General features: G+C 43.7%; 1 protein-coding gene across 12 annotated transcripts in view; it reads left to right on the plus strand.

Moving 5' to 3' along the window:
• Positions 1-24251, plus strand: part of NAV2 (neuron navigator 2) — a 770363-nt gene that overhangs the window by 521997 nt on the left and 224115 nt on the right. For 7 of the 12 annotated variants that reach the window (XM_063608132.1, XM_063608133.1, XM_063608134.1 and 4 more), the window contains 2 exons: positions 7672-7930; positions 20037-20197. In XM_063608132.1, coding sequence (XP_063464202.1) covers positions 7672-7930; positions 20037-20197 — 420 coding nt within the window. Of the gene's footprint in view, positions 1-7671; positions 7931-12094; positions 12164-20036; positions 20198-24251 lie in introns of all 12 variants that reach the window. The other 5 variants (XR_008620161.2, XM_008955911.5, XM_055094236.2 and 2 more) reach the window with 1 other exon arrangement.

Genomic DNA, 24251 nt, shown 5'->3' on the forward strand with positions numbered 1-24251 from the left:
CTGAGCTAAGTGCTGTGCATATTTATATCTTATTTAGTACCCCCAGCAACCTTATGCGGTCAGTATTAGTATTATCCCCCTCATGCAGATGAGCAAACCAAGGCCCAAAGAGATTAAGCTACACATTATAAAAAGGAGGCCCACAAGATCAGCAGTGGCTAAACTACCCACATCTGCTGATTCAAAGGCCTGGTGTGTGCTACTGCACATTACTGCCTATGTTTCTATCCACCTGCATAACTACTAGCAAAGCAGTGTGGTGTATTAAAAAGTAATGCAGATTTAATGCTTTTTGTTCTCCTTTTGAAGATGACTGAGTGCCCTGAGGCTCCTTCTCTGATGAAGAAAACATCAGCAGTTGGAAGGCCCCATAGATACATCTCCACCCTTTCCCAGTCTAAAGCTGGGTTTGCACTCAGGAGGGTGTATGCACCTGTCCTCAAAGCATTTCAGCAGCTCAGGCCTGCCCCGACCCACCTGCTAGAGAGCCACAGGGAGCCTTTGTTCTAGGGCACAGACGGCGGATGCTTGGGGGCAGAGGCTGCAGGCCTGAGTGAGCCCCATGGAGGTGCTGCTGGTTTGGGGAACTTCCCTGGACTAGGTCTCCCTGCCCCATCAGTTTTCCTGAAGATTGAACCTATCTATTTGCTCTTGGAGATGTGCCAGAGTCCTGTGAGCTTGGGCCTCCCTTTGCCCTGGGGTGGTGTTCAAGATCCCCCACCAACCCTTCCCCAGAACACACCACCTGTCACAGCCATCTGTAAACCTGCCCCTGTGAGGAAGGATGGCCTTTATTTCTGGCCATTTTGAGAACACCTGGGGTTTGTGCTATCTGGCCCTGAGCCCATCCTCCTGCAATGGAGAAGTGGAGGTTGGGGAGTAAGGCATATTCTATCTAGTTCAGCAAATGTTTCCTGGGCACATCCTGTATGCCAGGCCCAGTGCTAGGCACTGGGGTACACCAGTGATCAAGCCAGTCATATTAAACTAACCTTGATTCCAGTTAATAAGACAGAGCTGTGTTAGTGGTAAGCACAGGATCCAGTGGTGACCAAAGACAGGCAAATCAACTTTTGCTGGGGCTCTCAGTGGGGCTACACAGAAGTGGGACGTTTCTCCCCAGATTTCATGGGATGAATAGGCATTTGCCAGACAGAAAAGGAAGGTGAAAGGAAATCTAGACAGAAGATCAGGCATAGGTAATATTAATATGATGGGGGAAAACCTTGCAGACATTGGATAAACAAAAGTAGGAACATCCTTCCAGGTGGAAGGAGTGTATGCTTTGAAGTGAAACCAGTTGCTGATTTGATTAGCTCAGTCCTGGGTTTGCTGCCCTGATGGCCAGAGATCTAGGTACTGAGTTTTCTCCTCCTTTCATCCCAAGCTAGAAAGCAGGAGGTCTTTCTGGACCCGTACGGTGAAAGCAGCAGGTGGAACATTTCCATTTCCTCCTACCTATATTACCTGAGTATGGCATTGACTGAGACCTTCAGTTTCTGTTTCTTAGCAGAAGGGTCCCCATAGGCTCTGCTCCCATCCTCTCATCCCACTTCTCCTGTGGGTAGAGTGATTGGCAGACTTGGAGAGCAGCAAGAACACAGAGGGCTGTTGAGTGGAGGGGCAAGTTAAGTGGTGAATGCTGATTATGTGGCCGGCCCAACTGCAGGGACAGTGCTGCAGAATCCACAGTCCTTAATCAGCTGGGTAAACCTCACACAACCATGGCTCAAAGGAATTGAATAGGAGTTCTGCAGCTCTGTGGTTTGCACAGCCCTCCCTTTGGCTTTGAATCCCTTATACCCTACAAAGCCGGTTTCTTTGTATTAGATTATTTCAGCACTTGTGCCATGTAAACCAAGCCTGAAGTTTCTCTTTAAAAATGTTGAAAGAAAATAACTCCTATTTATCTTACTCTTCATGCCTGACATTACCCCCCAGCATCTATGCAGATCAGGACCAGCCAGTGGGAAGAAAGCGATTAGTCAGAACCCAAAGAAAGTGGAGTCAAGGCAATACTAATTCAAATAGAAATTGGAATATGAGAATATGGCTCATGCAATTTGCTTTTCTGTTGCCACAAGAGTGGCCACAGGAAGAGAAAGAACAGGGCTCCAGGTTGGGTTTAGCCACAACTGACTAGTGTCTCCTCAGGCAAGTCAGTTCTCTCTACATCTACATGTTTTTCCTTCTCTAGAAGTCCAGAAAGTGAGGTTAATCAGATACAAAACAGTAACTCCTTTTCCAAAGCCTTGGGGAATGTCATGAGGGAAACATTCTTGTGGGGCTTTGGGGTTTTTTTAGGCTTCCTGTGGAGCTGGCTTACCAAGCCTCATGGAACACAGACAAATACCATTTGGAAATATGGAAAGAATATAATTCTAGCTATTTTAGATACTGTCTGTTATAGACCACCCATGGTAGAAACTGTGTGGCTGTCAGCACATTCAGCACTCTTGAGTTTTTGTAATCTGAAAAGAAAATTAAACAGTTATAATGTCCATCAATTGGTGAATGGATAAACAAAATATGGTGTATCTATATGATGGGAATATAAAAACTGACAAATGCTCTAACATCGATGAACCTTAAAACAGTATGTTAAGTAAAAGAACCCAGATGCAGACCGGGCACGATGGCTCACGCCTTTAATCCCAGCACTTTGGGAGGCTGAGGTGGGTGGATCACCTGAGGTCGAGAGTTCAAGACCAGCCTGGCCAATGTGGTGAAACCCCATCTCTACTGAAAACAACAAAATTAGCCGGGCGTGGTGGCATGCACCTATAATCCCAGCTACTCGGGAGGCTGACGCAGGAGAATCACTTGAATCCAGGAGGCAGAGGTTGCAGTGAGCTGGGATTGCGCCACTGCACTCCAGCCTGGATGACAAAGTGAGACTCTGTCTCAAAACGAACAAAACTAGATGCAAAAAACTATATACAGATGCTCCTCAACTTACTGTAGGGTTACGTCCTGATAAACCCACCATAAGTTGAAAATAAATGCGTTTAATACATCTAACCTACTGAACATCATAGCTCAGCCTAACCTACCTTAAATGTGCTCAGAACACTTACATTAGCCTATAGTTGGGCAAAATCATCTAACACACAGCCTGTGTTATAATAAGGTGTTGAATATTGTATGTGATTTATTGAATACCATACCAAAAGTGAAAAACAGAATGGCTGTATGGGTACTTGAAGTATAGTTTCTACTGAATGCCTATTGCTTTCACACCATAGTGAAGGTGAAAAATTGTAAGTAAAACCATCACAAGTTGGGAACCATCTGTATTGCATGATTCTATTTATGTGAAATATCCAGAAAAGGCAGGTCTGTAGAAACAGAAAGCAGATTAGTGGTTGCCTGGGAGTGGGTTTGGGGATTGATTGTAAATGAGCACAAGGAATCTTTTTAGGATGATAGAAATATTTTAAATCTAGAATTTGCTAAATTTACTAAATATCATTAGATTGTATACTTAATTTTATGAAATTATAACTCAGTAAAACTGTTTTTAAAACCAGAAAGATTACCATTGAGTTTTCTCTAATGTTAGATCATTCATGGTTTTCCTTTCTGGACACCAGCGACTGTGGCTCACAGGGGATGAGCAGAGAGAATGGACCACTTCTTAGGCTTCCTTTGGGTGAAGAGCTCTGTGGTGGGTTCTGAGGAGGTTGCAGGTAGAATGGCCACATTTTCTCAGCCAAAAAAGGGAAGTACAGAGTCGGGAAGTATCCTAGGTGCACTCAGTTTCTTATTTATTTATTTATTTATTTATTTATTTATTTATTTATTTATTTAGAGATGGAGTCTTGCTCTGTTGACCAGGCTGGAGTGCAGTGTCGTGATCTCGGCTCACTGCAACCTCCACCTCCCGGGTTCAAGCGATTCTCCTGCCTCAGCCTCCCAAGTAGGTGGGACTACAGGCACGTGCCACCACATCTGGCTAATTTTTTTGTATTTTTAGTAGAGACGGTGTTTCACCATGTTAGCCAGGCTGGTTTGAATCTCTTGACCTTGTGATCTGCCTGCCTCGGCCTCCCAAAGTGCTGGGATTACAGGAGTTTACCACCGTGCCCGGCCTCATTTTCTCATTTAATCTTCAATTAACTTTCATAACAATCCTATAGGAAAGGTACAGTAGGACATATGCCCATTTTAAAGAAGAAAACTGAGGCTCAGAGAGATTGAATCCTGTGAAATCTCAAAGTGTATAAACGATGGACTATAGAGATTTAACCACAAGATTTTCTGGCTCCAAAAAATGAGAGATGTTTGTTATAAAAATGCTGCCTTCTAAGAGGAAATATATTTATTGGAGGAGCACTGTAGTCTCTGACAAATGAAAAAAATGTTTTAGGGAACAATGGCCATTCTGATCAATAAATGACTAAATGACAATGGTAGGTAGAAAATACAACAGGACTGACGCTGTTTGCACTGGGATTGGGCTGGTAGGTGATGGAGGGAGCTGATGTGAACGTGCCTGCTTTTTGCAGTGGATGACCCCTGATCCTCCAGGTATGCTGAATTGTTAGTTCCTCTCCTGTTTTTTCTTGCATGGTTAAAAAAAAAAGCATCACAGAATATTTGACATCCCAGAAAAATAAAGAATACTCAAATGCCTACCAGCTAGGATTTCATTTATTTATTTATAAAATAAACATTAAATATATTTTTATATATTTAATATTTATTTATCAATAAAAAATATTTATCAATAAAAAATATTTATTTATTTAAATAAAGAATACTCAAATGCCTACCAGCTAGCATTTATTTTATTTATTAAAATAAAACATGATGGCTATACAAGTAATTCAAGTTACACAGTGTTAGGAAACTGGACCCTGAGTCGGAAAACCTAGATTCAAATCCCAGCTCCAGTGTTTACGACCTTGGACAAGTCATAAAACCTTTCTGAGCTTCTGTTTCCCCTTATGTGAAAGAGGGATAATCCTACTCACTTCCCATATTGTAAGGATTAAATGAGATCATGCATATAAAGAGCTTAGCCTGATACACACTGGTTAATAATAGCTCTTATTGTTATAAACTATATGACTTGATAACTGTAAAAGGCACTAAAAATAAATCTTACATAGATTTCATCTATCCCCATAATTAGCAGTACTTTCTCCCTCCAGTGAATTCAGTTTTGAGGGGAAATTGTTTTCTTAACTTTAACAGACACTAACTAGAGTGTCAGACCTTGCTTGGCTTATCTTCATTCTTTTTTTTTTTTTTTTCCTTTTTTCTTTTCTTTTCTTTTCTTTTTTTTTTTTTTTTTGAGACAGAGTCTTGCCCTGTTGCCCAGGCTGGAGTGCAGTGGTGTGATCTTGGCTCACTGCAAGCTCCACCTCCCAGGTTCATGCCATTCTCCTGCCTCAGCCTCCTGAGTACCTGGGACCACAGGCGCCCGCCACCACGCCTGGCTAATTTTTTGTGTTTTTAGTAGAGATGGGGTTTCACCGTGTTAGCCAGGATGGTCTCAATCTCCTGACCTCGTGATCCACCCACCTCGGCCTCCCAAAGTGCTGGGATTACAGGTGTGAGCCACCATGCCTGGCCGGCTTATCTTGATTCTGTCCCTAGGTCTTGTCACTGCCCAGTTGGGTGACTATAGATATGTCACTTCACCTTGTGGGCCTTTGTTTTCCCATAAGTAAAGTGAGTAGCCAGCTGAATTATTTCATCCAAGCCTCACACTGTGTGATTCTCATGTACCACTGAGAACATTTGGAAGCAGAAGTGGAACATGCTACAGGTGTGTGGCTCTCATTTGGTTTCCTTAGTGTGGGGAAGGAACCATGGCTGAAGGATTAAAGCTGAATTACCAAAAGAGACTGAGGGGCTGGCCCACCCCTTGGACATTTATCTGCTTCACACATCACACAGAGTGGTTTATAAGCAGTGACTTTGCATCCTGACTTGTCCACATCAGTCCTGGCTATCAACTGTGGTCCTGGTCTAATTAAGAGCTCCCCACTCCCTGGCTTTCATTCTCAAAAGTGTCATAGTTAGCACAATAGGTTAAAAGGTCACCATAGTAAAAACTGTCATTTTTAAGGTATGAAGCTGGAGCTGTATGAGAATCTCATTCAGGATTCTGGGGTTATAGTCATATAATAACCAAGATGAATGAAGGACTTCACTGTTTAAAGTGTGCTTTTGCCTAAGTGCTCCCATTTGTTCTGCAAAACAACCTTGTGCAATGGGGCAAAGTGGTGTCTGTATTGCCCTTTTACTGAGGCCCAGAGAGATTAAGTGACTTGCCTGGGGTTGCACAACTAAGTGGTAAGAATACAGATTGGAACTCATGGCTTAGGTTTTCCAAATGCTATGCTCCTGTCTACTTTGTCCTGTGATCAGAATCTGCTAGCTCCCAAAGTAGGGTGTGAAGGCTGGATTCTAGAAGTTTGTATTGTCAGTTTCTTCAGAGCCTGGAGAAAGGGATGCTTCAAGGGAAATAATTCAGCCTGACCTAATCAGCAAATCACTCTGGGGGGAAGGCACTGGCAGGGCGCACTTCCTCCTCTGCGTGGAATGGAGCTTACTTCTGAAAGGACTCCATTCATACTTTCTGCCCCTCAACTAAGCCTTGGAGGAAACTCTTGTTCCTTCACTAGCAGCCTCTTTCCCAGCCTGGGGCTAACCTGTAAGTGTGCATTACCTACCCCTCTAACAAGGCCTTTGAAGCTTTCTTGCTTCACATCTGTCTTTTCCCCCTTGCCAGTTAAGAAAAACCCATCCTAGGATGACAGGAAAGCAGAGAGTGTTGAGTAAGTTTGCCCCCAAGGTTCCCTTTCCTCTGTCCCTCATGCTCAGTGGCCCCAGAACTTCACTCTCAGGATCTGCTCAGACTCTGGCCATCTGCATCTAGTGTTAACTGCATAGAAAGGAGGGATCTCCCAAGGAGAAGCCCCTCATGAGCCATAGCCTTTGCCTGTGAATAAATATTTTATTCTCCTCTGCAACTCTTTATGCATACTTTGAGGCAAATGCATTTTAACATTGAAAAATACTGTCTGGAATAAAAACAAAAATTTATTCCCACTCTGTTCTAATTTCTTTTAATGTAGGGAATATTTTGTATGAGTCCATTATGGAACCAAGTCCTTCTAGCCTATCCTATACCCACCCCAAATTAGAGTTATCTGTTCAGCAGATGGGGGACACAGAGCCACGTATTTGAGAGTAGGACGACTGGGGAAAGCAGAGCACAGATCATGGAGTGGGACAGCAGCCACTTGGCACACTCACTGTGGCTTGAAGCTTAGAACATGGACTTGGCAGAAGCCAAGTGCACTGTGAAGACCCATAAGCTTCCCCCAGTGCCAGAGTTCCTCCATCCCCTGCCTGTAGAACAAGCACGGTCTTGCTCGAGACGCTTTTTCACTGGTGTCCTTACTGAGAATTTCCTCTTGGCACCTACCAGACATCCAGTTGCAACTTGCCTCCTGTATCCACTCTAATCCTAATGGCGAGAATAAGCTAATTTCTTTGTGGTATAGGCCTGATTTTAATTGACTGTGATACCAATGAAGTGTTCAGGAAGCCTGTCATATCCTAAAGAAATCAAACTCACGTGCCGACTGAAACAGCCCATTGAACAGCAAGAAGAGCTCCCCATCTGACAAGAGTCTCTTTATTGTCTTGCAGAGATCAGGAATGGAAACCTCAAGGCCATTCTAGGCCTCTTCTTCAGCCTCTCCCGATTCAAGCAGCAGCAGCAGCAGCCCCAGAAGCAGCACCTCTCCTCACCTCTGCCGCCCGCCGTATCCCAGGTGGCCGGGGCCCCCTCCCAGTGCCAGGCTGGCACCCCTCAGCAGCAGGTGCCAGTCACTCCCCAAGCCCCGTGCCAGCCTCACCAGCCAGCGCCACATCAGCAGTCAAAAGCACAAGCTGAAATGCAGTCCAGGTGGGGGCTCCTTGCCAACTGATGGTTCTGTTTTTCAGGCACCTTCCTCCATGCCAACCAATCTCTAGGCTATCCTGTATGGCTTTTTCATTTGTGCTTCTTCAATGCTGAGAGCTACTGGTGGTTAGTGGGAAATTAGCATGGCCTTGAAATGGATGCAGTGAGGAGCCCTTCTTGTGTCTGGCAGAGATGTATGCTTTTATAGGTCAGAATTGCCAGCAGCCAAAGCTAATTACCTGCTCCTGCTATTACTCCGGCCCATTACACACATGCTCGTAGACAATAAACAGCCCCTAAAATAGACTTCAAACACCTTTTGTGTGTCTCCCTACAAGCTGAATGTTCAGTGTTATAAATGAGAGTGGTTTTACTTAGTGGAGGTAAAAGTTCTATTCCTGTGGATGCCTCTGCTTTGCGAGAACAGAAATATAGAGGGCACCAAAGAAAGGTGGCAAGGGAAGGAGGCAGCCATCCCTGAGCAGGGCAGTATCACCTAACAGGAGCAGTTACCATTAAATGTGACTGTGTTGTGTTGAACTGAGATGGGGAGAGTCCCACAATGCAGGAGTGATCTGCAGGGTTAGGGCCTGGATTTTGTTCCCAGGGGGACTGACATTTGCCAGTCATACTCACCGGGTACAAGCCAATTGCCACTGTAGTTACTATCTACTGTGCTACAATGGAAATAACATCACCCTGTAAAACTTTTGTCTTAATGGTAGAAAAAAAAGGAAGACTTTAGGAACTAGAGTTTTTGACTGGAGGTCAAGTTCTACAGAAAAGTTCATACTGTTTTCTTTTAAGCCACAAGACTTCAGCTATAAACCCTAAATGTCACTGATCAGATTGATTGCTTGATTTCATCCAATGTGTGCTGAAGAGTAATGGCCTTTTCTTTTCATTCCCCCAAAGCACCAGCATTAATAATCATAAGGCTTCTCACACACCTTGATATACCTTTTATTACCCATTTAGTTGGGCAGAGCACAAAGCTGCTCAAACACAGCTGCTGCCTTATAGACAGTTACAGCCTTCTTTTTTCCCCATGAGAAGTGCTATTTCCCAGTTGTGATGATGTTAAAACCAGCACTGATGGGTGTAATGTAAATCAGGTCCTGTAATTAATTATCTAATTATATCCAGTTTGCATTATGGAAATTTGTGGGGTGGGAGAGATGCCTGGACTAGCAATGAGGAACAGACAGCCTTATCAGCCAGTTGCCAAACCCTTTCCCTGGAGAACTGCCTGAGTGGGAGTCACTCCCAGTCAGAGCTTCCCTGATGGACATGGGTTATTTAAATGATCAGGGCATCATTTCCCAGACTGCATTCTGCCGAGTGCTTATTCCCTGGGATGTTAACTTGGGTCATATTGCAGTTCTGTGGGGGGAAAATATTGGGAGATAATTTGGGTTAAATTGTTATATGGCTGTCATTGTAGGTCTACTGAGATCCTTGAACCTGCCAATATGCATTTGTTTATTTAATTGGTATTAAGCCTCCCACGTGCCAGACACTGTTCTAGGCACTTGGGAGTCAAGAATGAATGAGATTGCCGAGGTGCCTGCTCTCCTATGCTCTTGGAGGAGGCAGGCAAACAAGCACATGAACAGGAAAGGGAGCTATCAGATAGTGGTGAGTATTGTAATAAGATGATGGGATTCAGAGGGGCTGGGTTGCTAATTTAGGTTTGGTTGATAGAAAGGTCTCTCTCAGGACACGAAGGGTAAGCTTGGTGTGTTGGAAGAGCATAAACAAGGTTATTACAGCTTAGTAGGGGAGGAGAGGGATCAGTGATAAGGTAGTTTGGAAGGAGAGAGGGCTGCTACCATTTATGTGGATAACAGTGTGACCTGTGGTCCCTGGAGTTGCACATTGCTGTGGCACTCAGGCCCCATCATAGAGTACCAGTTAAACTGGATAGGGTTTGGACTCCATTCTAAGGGTGACAGGAAGCCACGGGAAAGTCTTAAAGTAGTAGAAAGAATGGATCTGATTGGCAGGTCGAAAAATCCACCTTTGCTTCTCTTTGGAGAATGAGATTGTGGAGGAGCAAGAATGGAAGGAAGGACCTCAATTGAGAGGACTTTGCAATCCTATAGATGAGTTGGGCCAAGGTAATAGAAGCAAAAATGGAGTTGGACCAATTCTGAATCCTTAGGGGGTTGAACCAAGAGGCCTGCAAACAGATTAACTCTCGGGAGTAATGGAAAGAGAGGAATCACAGATAAAGCCTAGATTCCTGGTTTGAACAGTTAAGTAAGTGGTGGTATTATTCTTTGAGATGAGGAAGCCCAGGAGAGCAGGTATGCATTATGAATGTTCAGACAGGTGGTGACACAGAAAGGAGCATTCTACAAACTTAGCCATGTCACTCTTCTTATTTTATAGAGCATCTCACTGCATAGGGTTCCAAGGAACATGCATTGAGAAATAGTGGCTTGTGTCACTGAGCTTTGCTAACCTGAGGCATCCATTTCCATGGTAGGCGTTTGTTTTCTTAAAATAACCAGATATTCCAGTCAGAGCACCCATCTCCCAGTAAGCCAAAACATCCTACTACTAACGAGTGCTTTACCTAAAGAAGAGCCAAACTTACTTGAGTCAGGTTTTTACATTCATTTATTCCAGCTACAAAGTGTCCTGCCATCATGGCCCCCTGACCCTACAGTGGTGACATAGACTGGGCTTTGGAGTTGCTGTATGTCCTCACCCCTTCATCTTGCCCAGGTTGGGTTACTTCTGCAGAAGACTGGTTTTATTCACTATATCCTGATACTTTCTAATTGTATTTCCAAAGGATAATCCTGTTCTCAAGGTCTAGGGATATGCTATCCCATGCTAACACTCTGGCTATAAATTTAAGAATGATAAAATTACATCAGTGGCTCGGTCTCCAAATTCTATCTTTGATAACCAAAATTCCAAGGGCAGTGGTTTGGACCCTTGATTATTAATGTCAAATGTTGATGCAAACCCCCCACATGCCAGGTTTGTTTTGTTTTTCTGTTAGAACTCTGCCTAAAAACTATTTTGAAGCTATCTAGGTTCAGCACCCCTGGGGGGTAGCAAATACTAAAGCTTGGACAACTTTTCATGAAGTTTGCTGGTAAAGGAGCTATGGAAGTTGGCAAAGAAAATCTGAGATTTTTTTTTGCTCCACTGGCATGAAGGAATCAGAGCAAATCTTCCATGACAGCCTCATAGAGGCTCACTTTGCTTCTTCCCCTGAGCTCATCTCATAACTGACATGGTGGCCAAGAACTTAATCCACATTTCACCCTGTGAAATTCCCCACTGGTCTGGAGTCCAGGAGAGGAGCATAGTCTCCAGGACTTGCTTTTTTTCCTCCATCTGCGTCTACACAGATAATCAGTATTCAGTTGTTAAAGAATAATCCAGAAAATGACTTTATATTTTTCTCTATTCTCCTCTGTCTCTTCACTGCCTAAGACTAGTAAAACCAATAAATTATTTCTTACCTCAGATCCTTTCATGAACATGGTACAGGATGTATGGATGCAAGAAAGATAAATATTTCTATCTTTCAGAAAGCAGTAAATAAGTTTAACTTTTTCTTTTATTAAGCCTAACTAAAATTCTTTATATGTACCAATTTATAGTACAAGAAAAGCAGAATTTAGTGAGTTTAACAAGCATTAAATGGTGATTTCTATAGCATTAAAAGCAAAAATTCCCAAGGCCAGCAACATCTGGGTATAGGTTTGCAAACATCTTGTTTTGGGTCACCTTTATGGGATACTGAGGACATTCATCTGAAAAGCACCCCAGTAGAACAAGCATGTGAAATAGAAACATCTCAATACTTTAGAAAGGCATAAAGTTTGTTTACTTGTTAGGGACCCCATATTTTGAGAATAAGGCCTTAAGGCAAGAAAGACATTTGATGTTTAAAGAAACACACACATGAATACATACACACAAGCATTCTTAGATAATCTTAAAAGCAGTTTCTTCACATTGGAAATCTATCAAATCAGTAAACTGAGACCTAGAAAGAAAGCTGTGTGTCATAGAAAACAGTGGGCAGGGGGAAAGAAACAGCAACATCCCCATTGTCAGAAGACTCTTAGGATTTGTGTGTCTAATGTATCTTCTCTCTCCTCATTCAGCTCTTCCACTTTTTTCTTTCCTATCATGCAGTGCATCATCCAAGGACTCATCTCAAAGCAAAATCATCCGCTTCACTCTGGGTCAGAAAAAGATCTCTAGGTTAGACTTTCTCTGTGTCCTGCAAAGCATGGTTTAATCCCAACCCACTGTTCCATTGTTCCCTCTGTTCTGGCTGAGTTTGCCTTTGGTCCTCTCCTCATTTCATGTTTGCAGTTCGAGAAAACTAAATGTGCTTTGGCTAATGGTCCCATGGTGCAGAGCTTTGAAAGTGGCCATGGGATTGTTGCAAGTGTGTGTGGGGGAAGTGACAGAGTGCAAGTGAGATTGAGGTGTACACGACGTTTCGCATTTTCTTGACTTTTGGCTTTGACTGCTTTGTCATCAGAATCCATTCTGATTTAGGTAAAGGTGAGTTTCTACATAGTTTTTATAGTGGTTTTATGATGAGTTTGCTTCCTGCTTTGTCCTGGCCCTAATCCCACCTCACCTGCATCTCATTTATGTGTGTTGTGCTTTGTGTTGTTGTTGTTGTTAAAATTACTAATGTGGGTTTGGTTTTCTCTTGAGTTATAAAGACTTGAGCATGAATCCATATTGGGCAGAGGAGACAAAACAGCAAGGCAGCTATGTCTCGTCTTTGTTTCTGGATGCTCTTAGGTGCCATGGAGACCGCCTCAGTTCCCTGAAAATAAAAAATAGGCTTGCTCACGAGCTAGTTCTCTTAATTCAGACTTTAACCTGTCTGCTGCCTCCTATGAGGACCCATCCTATGGTATGGGAAAAGCCAGTTATATCACGTTGCATCATTGCTTCTACTGTTATTTTCAAGGTATCAACAGCTAACATTTATTGAATGCACCAGTTCAAATGTGTCATCTTATATCATCCTCATGCCAGGCTTCATGAGGTAGGTCATATTATTGTCTCCATTTCACAGATGAGGAAACTAAAATTTAGGAAGTTACGTCATTGTGCCCAAGGCCACACACATTAAAAAATGGACGAACCAGGATTTGAACACAGGTGGTCTAACTCAGAACCTTCACTATAACCACAGTGCTACACTCTCTTCCCTCTCCTTCAATTCTGGGATCTCTGTGGTTGTTGAGGCTGCTTTTTAAAATCTTACGTTTCAACCACTACTCTTGGCTTTTTCTCTCACACTGCCCTTGTGGCATCCTAACAGAAATTGCTGCTGGGGTAGAATCTCCTTATTATGACTGGTATTTATTTTTCATTGAATTCTTATTGAATTCTCATTGAATTCTTATTCTTATATTTCATTGAATTCCATATTCTTATTGAGTATGGAAAGGGAAATCCATACTCATGTCTGTCTTCATTTATCACAAATACATACAAAATAACTGCTCACTTGCTACCCCAGTGTGTTAGCCTCTAGGTGCCTTTCCTAGCCAGAGTTTACTTTTCTTTTTTTTTTTTTTTTTTTTTTTTTTTTTAGACAGGGTCTTGCTCACTCTGTCACCCAGGCTGGAGTGCAGATGCACTTTGAAAATGTTCAACTCAGACTCTTGTGTATTGATTTTTGTCCAGTTCTGATACTTTAACCTAGACTCATGGCGCTATCATGGCGCTATCATGGCTCCCTGTGGCCTTGATTTCCTGGGCTCAAGCAATCCTCCCACATAGCTAGGACTACAGGCACATGCCTCCATACCCAGCTAATTTTTTTTTTTTTAAAGGTGGGGTCTCTCAATGTTACCCAGGCTGGTCTCCAACTCCTGGGCTCAAGCAATCCTCCCGCCTTGGCCTCCCAGGACGCTGGGATTACAGGTGTGAGCCACTGAGCTGCCAAACCTAGAGTTTGGTTTTCTGAAGTGCTTACACTTGGGGAGACCCAGGTCAGGCTCTGCCTGGCTGGCGAGGGGAGAAACCGTATGGCAGTGTGCTTCTCGATAGAGCAAGTCCACACGTTACCCAGACTCGGTGGAGGAGGACAATAGAGGACCCAAGTTTGTCACCACTTCTGGTAGCCATGCAGAAAGTAGCTGCTTTCCCTAACAACACCAGGCCCAAGTCAGAGTGGACACCCACTGCTCTGGCAAACTGGTTCTTTCTCAGTTGGGTTGAATGTCACACAAATGCACATACATGGGAAAGGAAAGGGGAGGGATGAGCTGGGAGGAAACCTGAAATTTAGTGCCTGTTCCCACGATGTGCTCAGTCCTGCAAGATAAAGAAAACAGGACCTAGCTGGGGAAATATCTAATTGGAAGCACATGCCCATCCCAGGAATGATTTGTTATCAGTCCCAGATGATGGAAGAAGGCAGGGGGAAGAGAGGAAGCACTGGAAGATGAGGGTGTGTCAACCCTGTCCTGATGCTGGGCTGGGCACAGTGCTTCTGGGTTTACCCTAAGCCAAGATCTGGCTTTCCCTTAGTGTCATATCCCCCACTTAGAGCTTCTCTGAGATACGCTTTTGTCTCTGCTGAGGCCAATGAAGGGATGCTTCTTTGTTTCAAATGAAGCCTTTGAAGGTTCTTCCTTGCCTTCTCTACACCCCCCTTTCCCCACCCCCAGCCTTGAGCAGGATCCTGTGAAGAATTTTAGCTGATCAAGCACCACTAAGCACAGCAGTAAAGTTTGGTTGCCAAAAGAAGCAGTCCTACCCCTTCTGGCAGAGGAGGCCACCTCCCCTGGGGCTCTGGAAATAGGTCTCTTGTTGGAGACCAAGCATTGGTGGAACACCTGCCAGAACCCAACACTTTGATGGGCACCAGGGGTATTGAGAAGAATGGGAAGCCTCACCCTTGAATCTGGATGTGGGTAGGGGCGTATGGAGGGAATTGATATAAGGGTGAAAGCTCTCCATGGACTTCTGCCTTTGACCACTCTTATTGCCTCCCGGCCTCCCTGGTGAGCCCAGGGAGGCTTATTTTACCTGCAGGAAGCAGAGAAGCATAGTGGATATGAGGTGCAGTTAAACCTAAGCGAAGGCCCATCCTTACCACTTACTGATGGTGTTACCTGGGCAAATGATTTGATCTCTATGAGCCTGGGTTTCCTTATTGGTCAAATGGGGTAGTCTTGCCTTGCTCACAGCATTGTGAGGCTTAAAAAAGTCATTTAATGAATAATTATAAATATAAATTAATAAAGTCTTTCCTTAGTCCTGATATATAATCAGTTCAGATATGGCAGTGTTGGTATTTTGGGTTCATCTGGGTCAGGTAAGGCAACCAGGCTGCCTCTAGAAAGTCCCACAGAATTGATCTGCATGCAACTATCTTGTGGAAAAGAGGCAGTGGGGTTAGTAGTTTGGTCCTCTCTGCCCAGCTGCTGGGCTGAAAAGCAGATGCCATGGAAATGAGAGATTTCGTATGTAATCATCTCGCCTGGCAAAAAGCATCTCTGATTATGACCGCCCTCCCCAAACCCCAGCATGTGCACACAAGCTGCCATGCTTCCTGGGAGGGGCCATCCTCTGCTCCCAGCCTCTGAAGTGGTTTTGGGGGGAAGAACTGGTTTTTTTTTTTTTTTTTGCCATCAGCACGTACATCACGTGGAGCAGAGGAGCCGGGATGCACTCGTAGGTTATGTGCTGGGAATGACAGTTTTACTGCTCTGCTTAATTGGCTCTGCACACGTTGGAGAAATTGACCATGGCTCTAACAGCAGCAGGATTCTTCCCCCACCTCTTACACCACTTCCCTTAAGCTTAATATTTTAAAAACTCAACATGTATATGTTTCAAAGGACCCGTCTGTGTTCTCTGTTATTTGTAACTGTGTTTGGACATACAGTGATTATGAGAGGTCAAGTTCCTCTTGGGAAGGAGCTGTTGGGACTTTCTGGTGCTGTAAGGGACGCAGGGTTGACCTGCCATGCTCCCCTCTCACCACGCTGCCTCAGTGAGGCAGGCCCAGTAGGCAGCATCTGTTGTGATACCTGGTTCCACAGGAGCCAAGACCTAGCTCTTCAGCAAACAGGGATTCTAATGCTCCAGATGGCAGATGCTTCCAGACTGGAGGTTGATAGACATTCCCATGATACACAAGGATGTTACCAATAATGAATCTCAAAATGTTAGCCAGAGGCCCCGGCTCTGCACCACTGGTAAACTGGAAGATATTCTGCTTTTCACCTCTACCTGTGCTCTCCGCCTCCTTAATTAACACCATATCCCTGGAGGGCAGGACCAAGTCCAAGCTCCATAGTGTAGCATACAAAGTCTTCCCTCCCCTGCCCTGCTTGCTTCTCTAGCCTCATTTACTCCCACTCTGTCCCCCGAGTCCCAGCACACACCAGCTCTTTCTTTCCCCTGTACTTTCTACAGGCTTTGCTTCAGAGTGGCATGCTCTGCCCCCTGCTTTCCCATCCCCTACTCACATTCCCATTCAGCGTGCCGGACTTGCTCTGGGGTCTTGTACACACTACCTTTCCTGATCATCTCACCAACCTCCGAGATCTTCATTTCCTTCTCTGAATACCTTCTGAACTTCACGTATTTTACCAATACATGTGTAATCTAGATGTCAGCTGGGGTCGACAAGCCCCTCGAGATCCGGGTAAGATTGAGCATTCTAGCTCTGCCTCTTTCAGTTTGTAGAAAGTCCAGTGGCCTTCCAGGTTTGCTTGGGTGTCTCAGGTTCTTGTGGTAACCTTTGGCTTTGAAATCCTGCACTTGAACCCCAGTACTTTAAAGTTCAGTCTGAATTAGTTCAGTTTGTGGATGGACTCATCATCCCAAGAGATGTTTTGGTTCCCTCCTGGGTGAGTCCGGGCTTAGCTTTTTTTCTTTCTTCCCACCTACCACACAGTCATTATGGCCTTTGTTTGTGAACCAAATTTTGCTGAAAATGTCAGACGGAGGGGGCTTACTTTGGAGCAAGCAACGATCTGAGGCCATTTACAACAGAACCTAATGTTAAACTACAGAGTCAACATAGATTCTCTCTGAATGGTGGGAAAAAGTACATGATCTCCATCCAGTTTTCTGATTTGATCAAGTTCAGGGAGCTGTCCTGACTAGAGTGTAGAGGCGATAGTGGTCAGGGGTGGACAGGAGCTGGCTTGAGCTTTTTGGTGGCTTTTGACGGCTATATGCAAACCATTCGCCCTTTGCCATGTCCACTATCCTCACAGTCCTCAAGAACTCCTTCTCCATGTCCCAAAAGGCTTGGCACAATGCTGCAGCCATTTGAACGATGTGCTGCTCCCATCAAAAGAGTAGCTAGCCACTGACTCAGTGAAAAGAATCTGACCATGACAACCCAAGGAAAACCCAGAACTGTCTTAGTTAATCCAAAACCAGGGATGTTTCATTCCAGAGAGTGGAGCCCACAGATACCCCAAGTATAAGATCTCAGTCAGCCACAGATACTTGGATTGAGTAGTTTCTCTTCTGGAATGTTCCTAGGGAGATGATGAGCCCTGCTCGCCGAAGCCTATCTTGCCTCTTTGAAAATGTTCATCTCAGACTTTTGTGTATTGATTTTTGTCCAGTTCTCTCTGATACTTTAACCTAGACTCATCTATTTTCTTGATTTATCCAATTATTTCTTGTGCCATAGCATGTTTCTTTTATGCCAGTGTCCAATCCCTTCATGAACCTGTGTTCACTGGAGAAGACAAGAAAGGAAACTAACATATGGTGGCTGGACATTAAGCCATTTCAGATTTACAGCTATACCCAATGGTTTAACTGTTAACTATTGGGTATAACTGTAAATCATTATTCATCATTATTCCAAAGTTACAGGTAAGGAATTTGAATCTCAGAGAAGTTATGAGACTGCGCCAATGTCTTGTGTATGGAAAAACCTGTATTCTATCCATTACACCATGCTGCCTCACAGAGGACCAGACTGCCTACCTGATTTAAGGTTGTATCTTTCCCATCCTATGCTTTGATTGCTTGCCTCTATAAAGTCCTTATCCTGTCCTAAAAATCTGCTGTGGTTCAGCCTATGGTCAGCACAGCAGGGGCTCTCCAGCAACTCTGAAAGAATGCATCTTTTCCCTCTTCATTACTTTTTGCTTCCCTGCTCTTTGCAAATTCCACACTGTGGTAAAATACTGTGACCTGCGTTCCCCTACACCACTTAATACCATTGCTGTGACATCATCTTGGAACAAGTCCATAATCCTTTTCTAGGCCTATCTGTGGGCATAATGATTCCCAAAGACTCTGTCTGGTTTAAAAAGTCCAGCCCAAGGGAGGCCCAGATCTTCACCTGCAGAAGCTCTTCCATTGGATGTGAGTAATCAGATAACACTGACTTGAAGGACTTGCAGAACATTGTTTGCATTGGAAGCAGAACCAAGAGGTACTAAGATCCCACTGCTGGACCTCCTTGGCCAGATGTGCTAGCCACATCTGGTCCCCAAACACAGGCACTGGCACTGCTAGTATTTTGTACTCTGTTCTGTGCCTGTCTTTGTGGAGTGAATGTCCTCTCCAAAGGAGATGAGGTAAATTAACCAAGGGACAAATCCTCGCAGCACAGTGGGAAGTAATTCTCACTGCAACTTGTTGGGGGAAGAGCTAACCCCCTTCCTTCTCTCCCAGCTCCCAGTCAGGGAATTGGGCCAGCTTCTTTTTAACTATATAAATTTTACAGTCCCCTCACACCAGCTCATGTTCTCTGTTTACTCTACAACCATCTTTCTTGCCCAGCCAACAAGAAAAAGTTTAAAGTGATTGCCTGCTTATATCTAAAATGCTTCCAGACTGTAGACTTCTTTGGTGCTTACAGATTTGCATGGAAAGAGAAGGCTGAAAGTTTTATGACTTGAAAATTCAGACTTATCACTAGATCTAATGCTAGTCAGCTGAGGTTCCAGTGGCTTTTAAACACAGCTAAGTGGATTTCAGCTGAAAGATATAACTAAACATTTCATCATTTATTCATCTTTCAACTTTAATTATTGGAAACAGCCTGCTTAGTAATTCCCTGGACCAAAATTCTGATTTGAGGAGTCTTACCATTAACTCTTTGGTGAATGGGCCATAATACCTTTAGACACATTATGGATGGTGACTTTATTTCCCAAACCACCCAAAATGAGGTGTTTTATTTAAAGGGAGAGTGTGTGTTTGTCTTTAGGCCAACAAATTCCTGCCAGTTTTACAGGAAGAATATATGATGTTATCCATCTACTGTGCAGATAAGTTGTACTTCAGCCTCAAAATAATGCCTTTGGAGACAGGTCATCAGGTGTTGAAGGGAAATGTATGTGTGGGCAAGTGTTTCCAACCAACCTGAAGTTTTCATTGCAAATATGTTGGATTCTGAGTGGTAGTAATTCACCTTCTCACCACTATAAATTGTCCTTTTCTTGATACTTACAACCCCAGATTATGGCAAACAGTTTTTATACCTATCAGAAGAGATGCACACACAAGGTTATCAGTTTAGAATCCTCTGAGGCCTTTATGTTCCATGCTTGATAGAATTAGAAATGACTGGCTTGACCCTATGCAAAAGTAAAAATACTTATCCCAGAGGGGGAAAAAAAAATGAACTTTGTTTTTGTTTTGTTTTGTTTTGAGTCAGGGTCTTACTCTGTCACCCAGGCTGGAGTGCAATGGCGTGATCTTAGCTCACTGCAACCTCTGCCTCCCAGGTTCAACTGATTCTCCTGTCTCAGCTTCCCAATTAGCTGGGATTATAGGTGCCCACCACCATGCCTGGCTAATTTTTGCATTTTTAGCAGAGATGGGGTTTTGCCATGTTGAACTTTGTATTTTTAATCCACAAACATATTTCTTCATCAAAATTTTTCTCTCTGCTCAAAGGGAAACTTCACATTTTGCTGTTGGACTTTGCTGGGGTCATTACTTGCCTACATGTTTGTAATGGTTCCACCAAATTCTGTGACTGGCAAACCTCCACACAATGTCTTGGATAGTTTCTTTTACCTCCTGCATGGTTGCAGTTCCTTCTTCCTACACACTGTTATTCTTCTGAGACTGAATGCATTATCCTGTTGCTTTTGCATTTTAGACTTCCAGGTCCTACCGCGAGGGTATCCGCTGCAGGCAGCGAGGCCAAAACACGCGGAGGGTCAACTACTGCTAACAACCGACGCAGCCAGAGCTTTAACAACTATGATAAATCCAAACCAGTCACCTCCCCACCCCCACCGCCAAGCAGCCACGAGAAAGGTGAGTCACCTTCTTGAGGAGCCTTTTTGGTATTTTCCTTCAGAGCACATCTACCTCGTTCCTTTGGGTGAATTGGGTTGGGTCGTGGGGAGGGGTTGCATCTGTGTTGAGAATGAGTTACAAGGACATATTTGGTAGGCAGGAACTTTAGTAGCCAGAGGTATTAATAAAGTGGGGGAAAATATTGTTATAGTCACTAGCAAAAATAATTTGCTATCTTTGTTTGGGTGGGGCCCCATAGACACCTGGCTATGCATAGAAGCAATATAGCATTTGGAATTTGAAAATAAATTTTCATGGAATATGTTCCATATATTAAGTAGTTTTTCAGAAATGCAAGCTTCTTGGAGCATGCATTTTGTGAACTGTGATAAGCTTTTTTATCCGTCAGAAATAATGTGAGGGGAGTTAGGAACAAGAGGTTTTTCACCCTTTGAAAAAGTCAGGAATGTGGATTGGCTCATTGAAGATCTTGGCTACATATAAGGAGTGGACAGCCTTGCTCTAGGAGTTGTGATGATGTAACTTTTGCCATAAAAGGATATGGATTTTTTTTTTTACTATACACAGTACTGAGTTTTTAGGTTGGAGAAAAATAGTGAATAGTCCCATGGGGGTCCTGCCCAGAATGTAGTAAAACAAACCTTTGCTTGTTTCAGCCTCTATCTCTTGAGACATTGGAGAAACTAAGGTAGTTTCAAAGATTATTCCAAAAGAGGCAGAGCCTTCCTTCATTCCTTCTAGGCAAAGTAGTCTAGACATCTTTAGGAAATACGTCCAGGTCTCCTGGAAGCATTTCCTACCTGGTGGTGTAGAAGATTCCTAGGGCTGTCTACATGGTGTTTCTCTATTTCCCTGACGTCCAGGAAAGCTGCCCCCTCACTCCCTAAAGTGCCCCAGGAACATGGGCAGCCCTCCTACTGTGAATGAGCTGGGAACCACCGCCATTTTCTCCTCTAACTCAGGGTCACTTGAGTCAGTGGAACTGAGTTCCCCCAAGTGTTTGCTAATCACTCTATCTTTTCCTCCCTACATATGAAGGAAATGTATACAGGGCTGACAGATGTGTATGGAAAAAGGTTTCCCAGCCAAGGCACTGGGAACTCTGCAAATGGCACTAACGCCATCACCAGGATATCTTAACCTATCAAGACTTTGTCATCCAGCCCTTAGTTTCTGCCTCAAGCAACCATTTTTAGTCTTCTTCTCTCTCTCCTTTCCTGCTTCCTTGCCCTCTTCTCTCCCACTTTCCTTTTCTTCACCATACCCGTGTGTTTTTTAAGTGTGCTTAGGTTACAAAAATAATATATGCTTGTAAAATGGTACAAGTATCAAAGTTCTCCTGCATATTCTCCTTAGAGTACAAATATACACCATTCTATATATATCCATCCATAACTTTCACAATGCATTTATATATATGTATATATGTATGTGTGTGTATATATATATGTAATAGAAAGTTTTGTGTTTTTACATTGATGTGTAAAAGCTAAACTTTATGAGTATCTACCATGTGTCTTATTTTACCCTATTTTACAAAAGATGAAACTAAAGCAAAGAAAGGTTAAGTACTTGCTGAAGTCATATCAGGGATAGTGAGAGATGGAATTGAATTTGAACCTAGGCACTTCGGTTTCAGAACCATGATTAATACCGTGCTTTCCCTGGAAGTGGGAAACAAATGCTTGAAGCTTCGTCTGTTGAGGGCTGGTTGGCTGGCACAGGAGGAGAAAGTTGGGAAGGTGTTAGGAAAAGCCTGTGCTGGGCGTCTCCTCGTGGGCCAGTCTGCCCTTGCCCTATGCTCATTTGGGGAGAAGCTATTATAAAAGAGTCTGAAAGATGGATGTGAGACTCAAGTCCAAAAAATTGAGAAAATAAAGGTAAAAGTTCCTGGTGGATTTAACAGGTGTAGAAGTATACTGTGTTCTACAGCTGCCTACGGGTGTGTCCGCCAATGCTAGGACAGTGACTGACCTGCCCCTGCCCTGGGCAAAGGCTCCCATATCTGCTCTGAGCAGCCTGAGAACAACGAGGCCCCTTAAAGGACCATGGTGCAAATTCCAGTAGAGGCAATGCCCCAGGGAAAGACTTTAGTGTCAGAAGAAAGAAAGGGAAGTCATACTTATTTTTTTATTTAGAGATGGAGTTTTGCTCTTGTTGCCCAGGCTAGAGTGCAGTGGTGTGATCTTGGCTCACTACAACCTCCGCCTCCCAAGTTCAAGCGATTCTCCTGCCTCAGCCTCCCTAGTAGCTGGGATTACAGGCATGTGCCACCACGCCCGGCTAATTTTATATTTTTAGTAGAGACGGGGTTTCACCATGTTGGTCAGGCTGGTCTCGAACTGCCAACCTCAGGTGATCCGCCCGCCTCTGCCTCCAATGTGCTGGGATTACAGGCGCGAGCCACTGTGCCCGGCTATCATACTTATTTATTAAGTGCATATTATATGCCAGGAACTTTGATTTTCTTTCTTTTCTTTTTCTTTCTTTTTTTTTTTTTTTATAGACGGAGTGTCACTCTGTCAATCAGGCTGGAGTGCAGTGGCACAGTCTTAGCTCAGCCTCCCAAGTGGCTGGGATTACAAGTGTGCAACACCATGCCCAGCTAATATTTGTATTTTTAGTAGAGATGGGGTTTCACCATGTTGGCCAGGCTGGTCTCTAACTCCACTACAGATCACTACAAAAGTGATCTGCCCGCCTCGGCCTGCCAAAGTGCTGGGATTGCAGGTGTGAGCCACTGCGCCTGGCCTGATTTTCAGTATGGTACCTGATCTTTACAAATATTCTGTGAGGTAAATACTGTTAACTCAATTTTACAGGCAGAGAGAATGAGGTTAATAGAAATTAAGTAACTTGCCCTCGCTGGTAACTAAGCACTGGAATTGTATCCAGGTTCCACTCCGGGATTCAAACTCTGGCTTCTTCCTGTCCTTGGGGAGGTCTGTTATGAGGATAAGGTACCTGTGAGAGTGTTATGTGAGCTGTGACGCTGGAAAACTCCTGTGAGAATTCACAATGATAAAAATAACTGATGGTGGTCCCAGTCTGTAGAAGGGTGCATTTATTCTCTCTCCTACCCTGGGCTGTCCCAGGTTTTTTTTTATACTAACTTTTTCAACCATCCTGAGGTAAAAAGCCAGTGGAAGTTTACTTTCAGAAACTTCTGCATTTCCTTCACCTTTGTCCTTGGTTTTCCTTGAATCCAACCTGTTGATTGCAGCTCCTGAGGTAGCCAGCCCACATGCAGAGTGAAATAACCACCTGGGTAAGACACAACAGGTACCTGGATGAGGTCACCTCTTGTCCTTCACCTTGAGAAGTTCTGTCTCGGGGAGGGACGCTCTTGTGAACAGATAAGCCACAGTTTGTTGTGGTGGGTGCTGTAGCTGAGGTGTGGACTGTTTTCAGGTGAGGTAAAGTCCGTGATGTAATCCCATCACCCCTGCTCCTTCACCGAAGCCTTCCTGTAAGTGAGTCAGACCCTGACTGGGTCAGGATCTGGCATTGCACTCTCAGGTGAGCCAATTCATAGACTACTTTTTCAAAAAGTAGTGGCAAAATACCTATAACATAAAATTAACCCTCTTCACCATTTTAATCAATAATGTTAAGTATATTCACATTGTGGTACAGCCAATGCCTGGAACCTTTTCATCTTGCAAAATTGAAACTCGGTGCCCATTAAACAATAACTCTCCTTCACCACCTCCCACCAGCAGCCCCTAGCAACCACTATTCTACTCTCTGTTTTTATGAGTGAGAACTCTCGATACCTCATGTGAATGAAATCACACAGCATTTGTCTTTTTGTGTATGGGACAGAGCTACTGAAGAATTAAATAATTACTTATAAAGCACTTTAGAATACTGCTTGGAAAATAAACACTGAGAAAATTTTATCTATCAAAATGTGATAGGATATGCATAAAAATATGGAATAATATAAATAATGGGCATATTTCACTTAGCATAATGTCCCCAAGGGTCATCCATGTCATAGCCTGCAATTCATAGGCTTTAATGTGTGACCCCATTGACCTAAGAATTT

The sequence above is a fragment of the Pan paniscus genome, chromosome 9 (assembly GCF_029289425.2).
Source record: "Pan paniscus chromosome 9, NHGRI_mPanPan1-v2.0_pri, whole genome shotgun sequence".
Classification (NCBI taxonomy): Eukaryota; Metazoa; Chordata; class Mammalia; order Primates; family Hominidae; genus Pan; species Pan paniscus.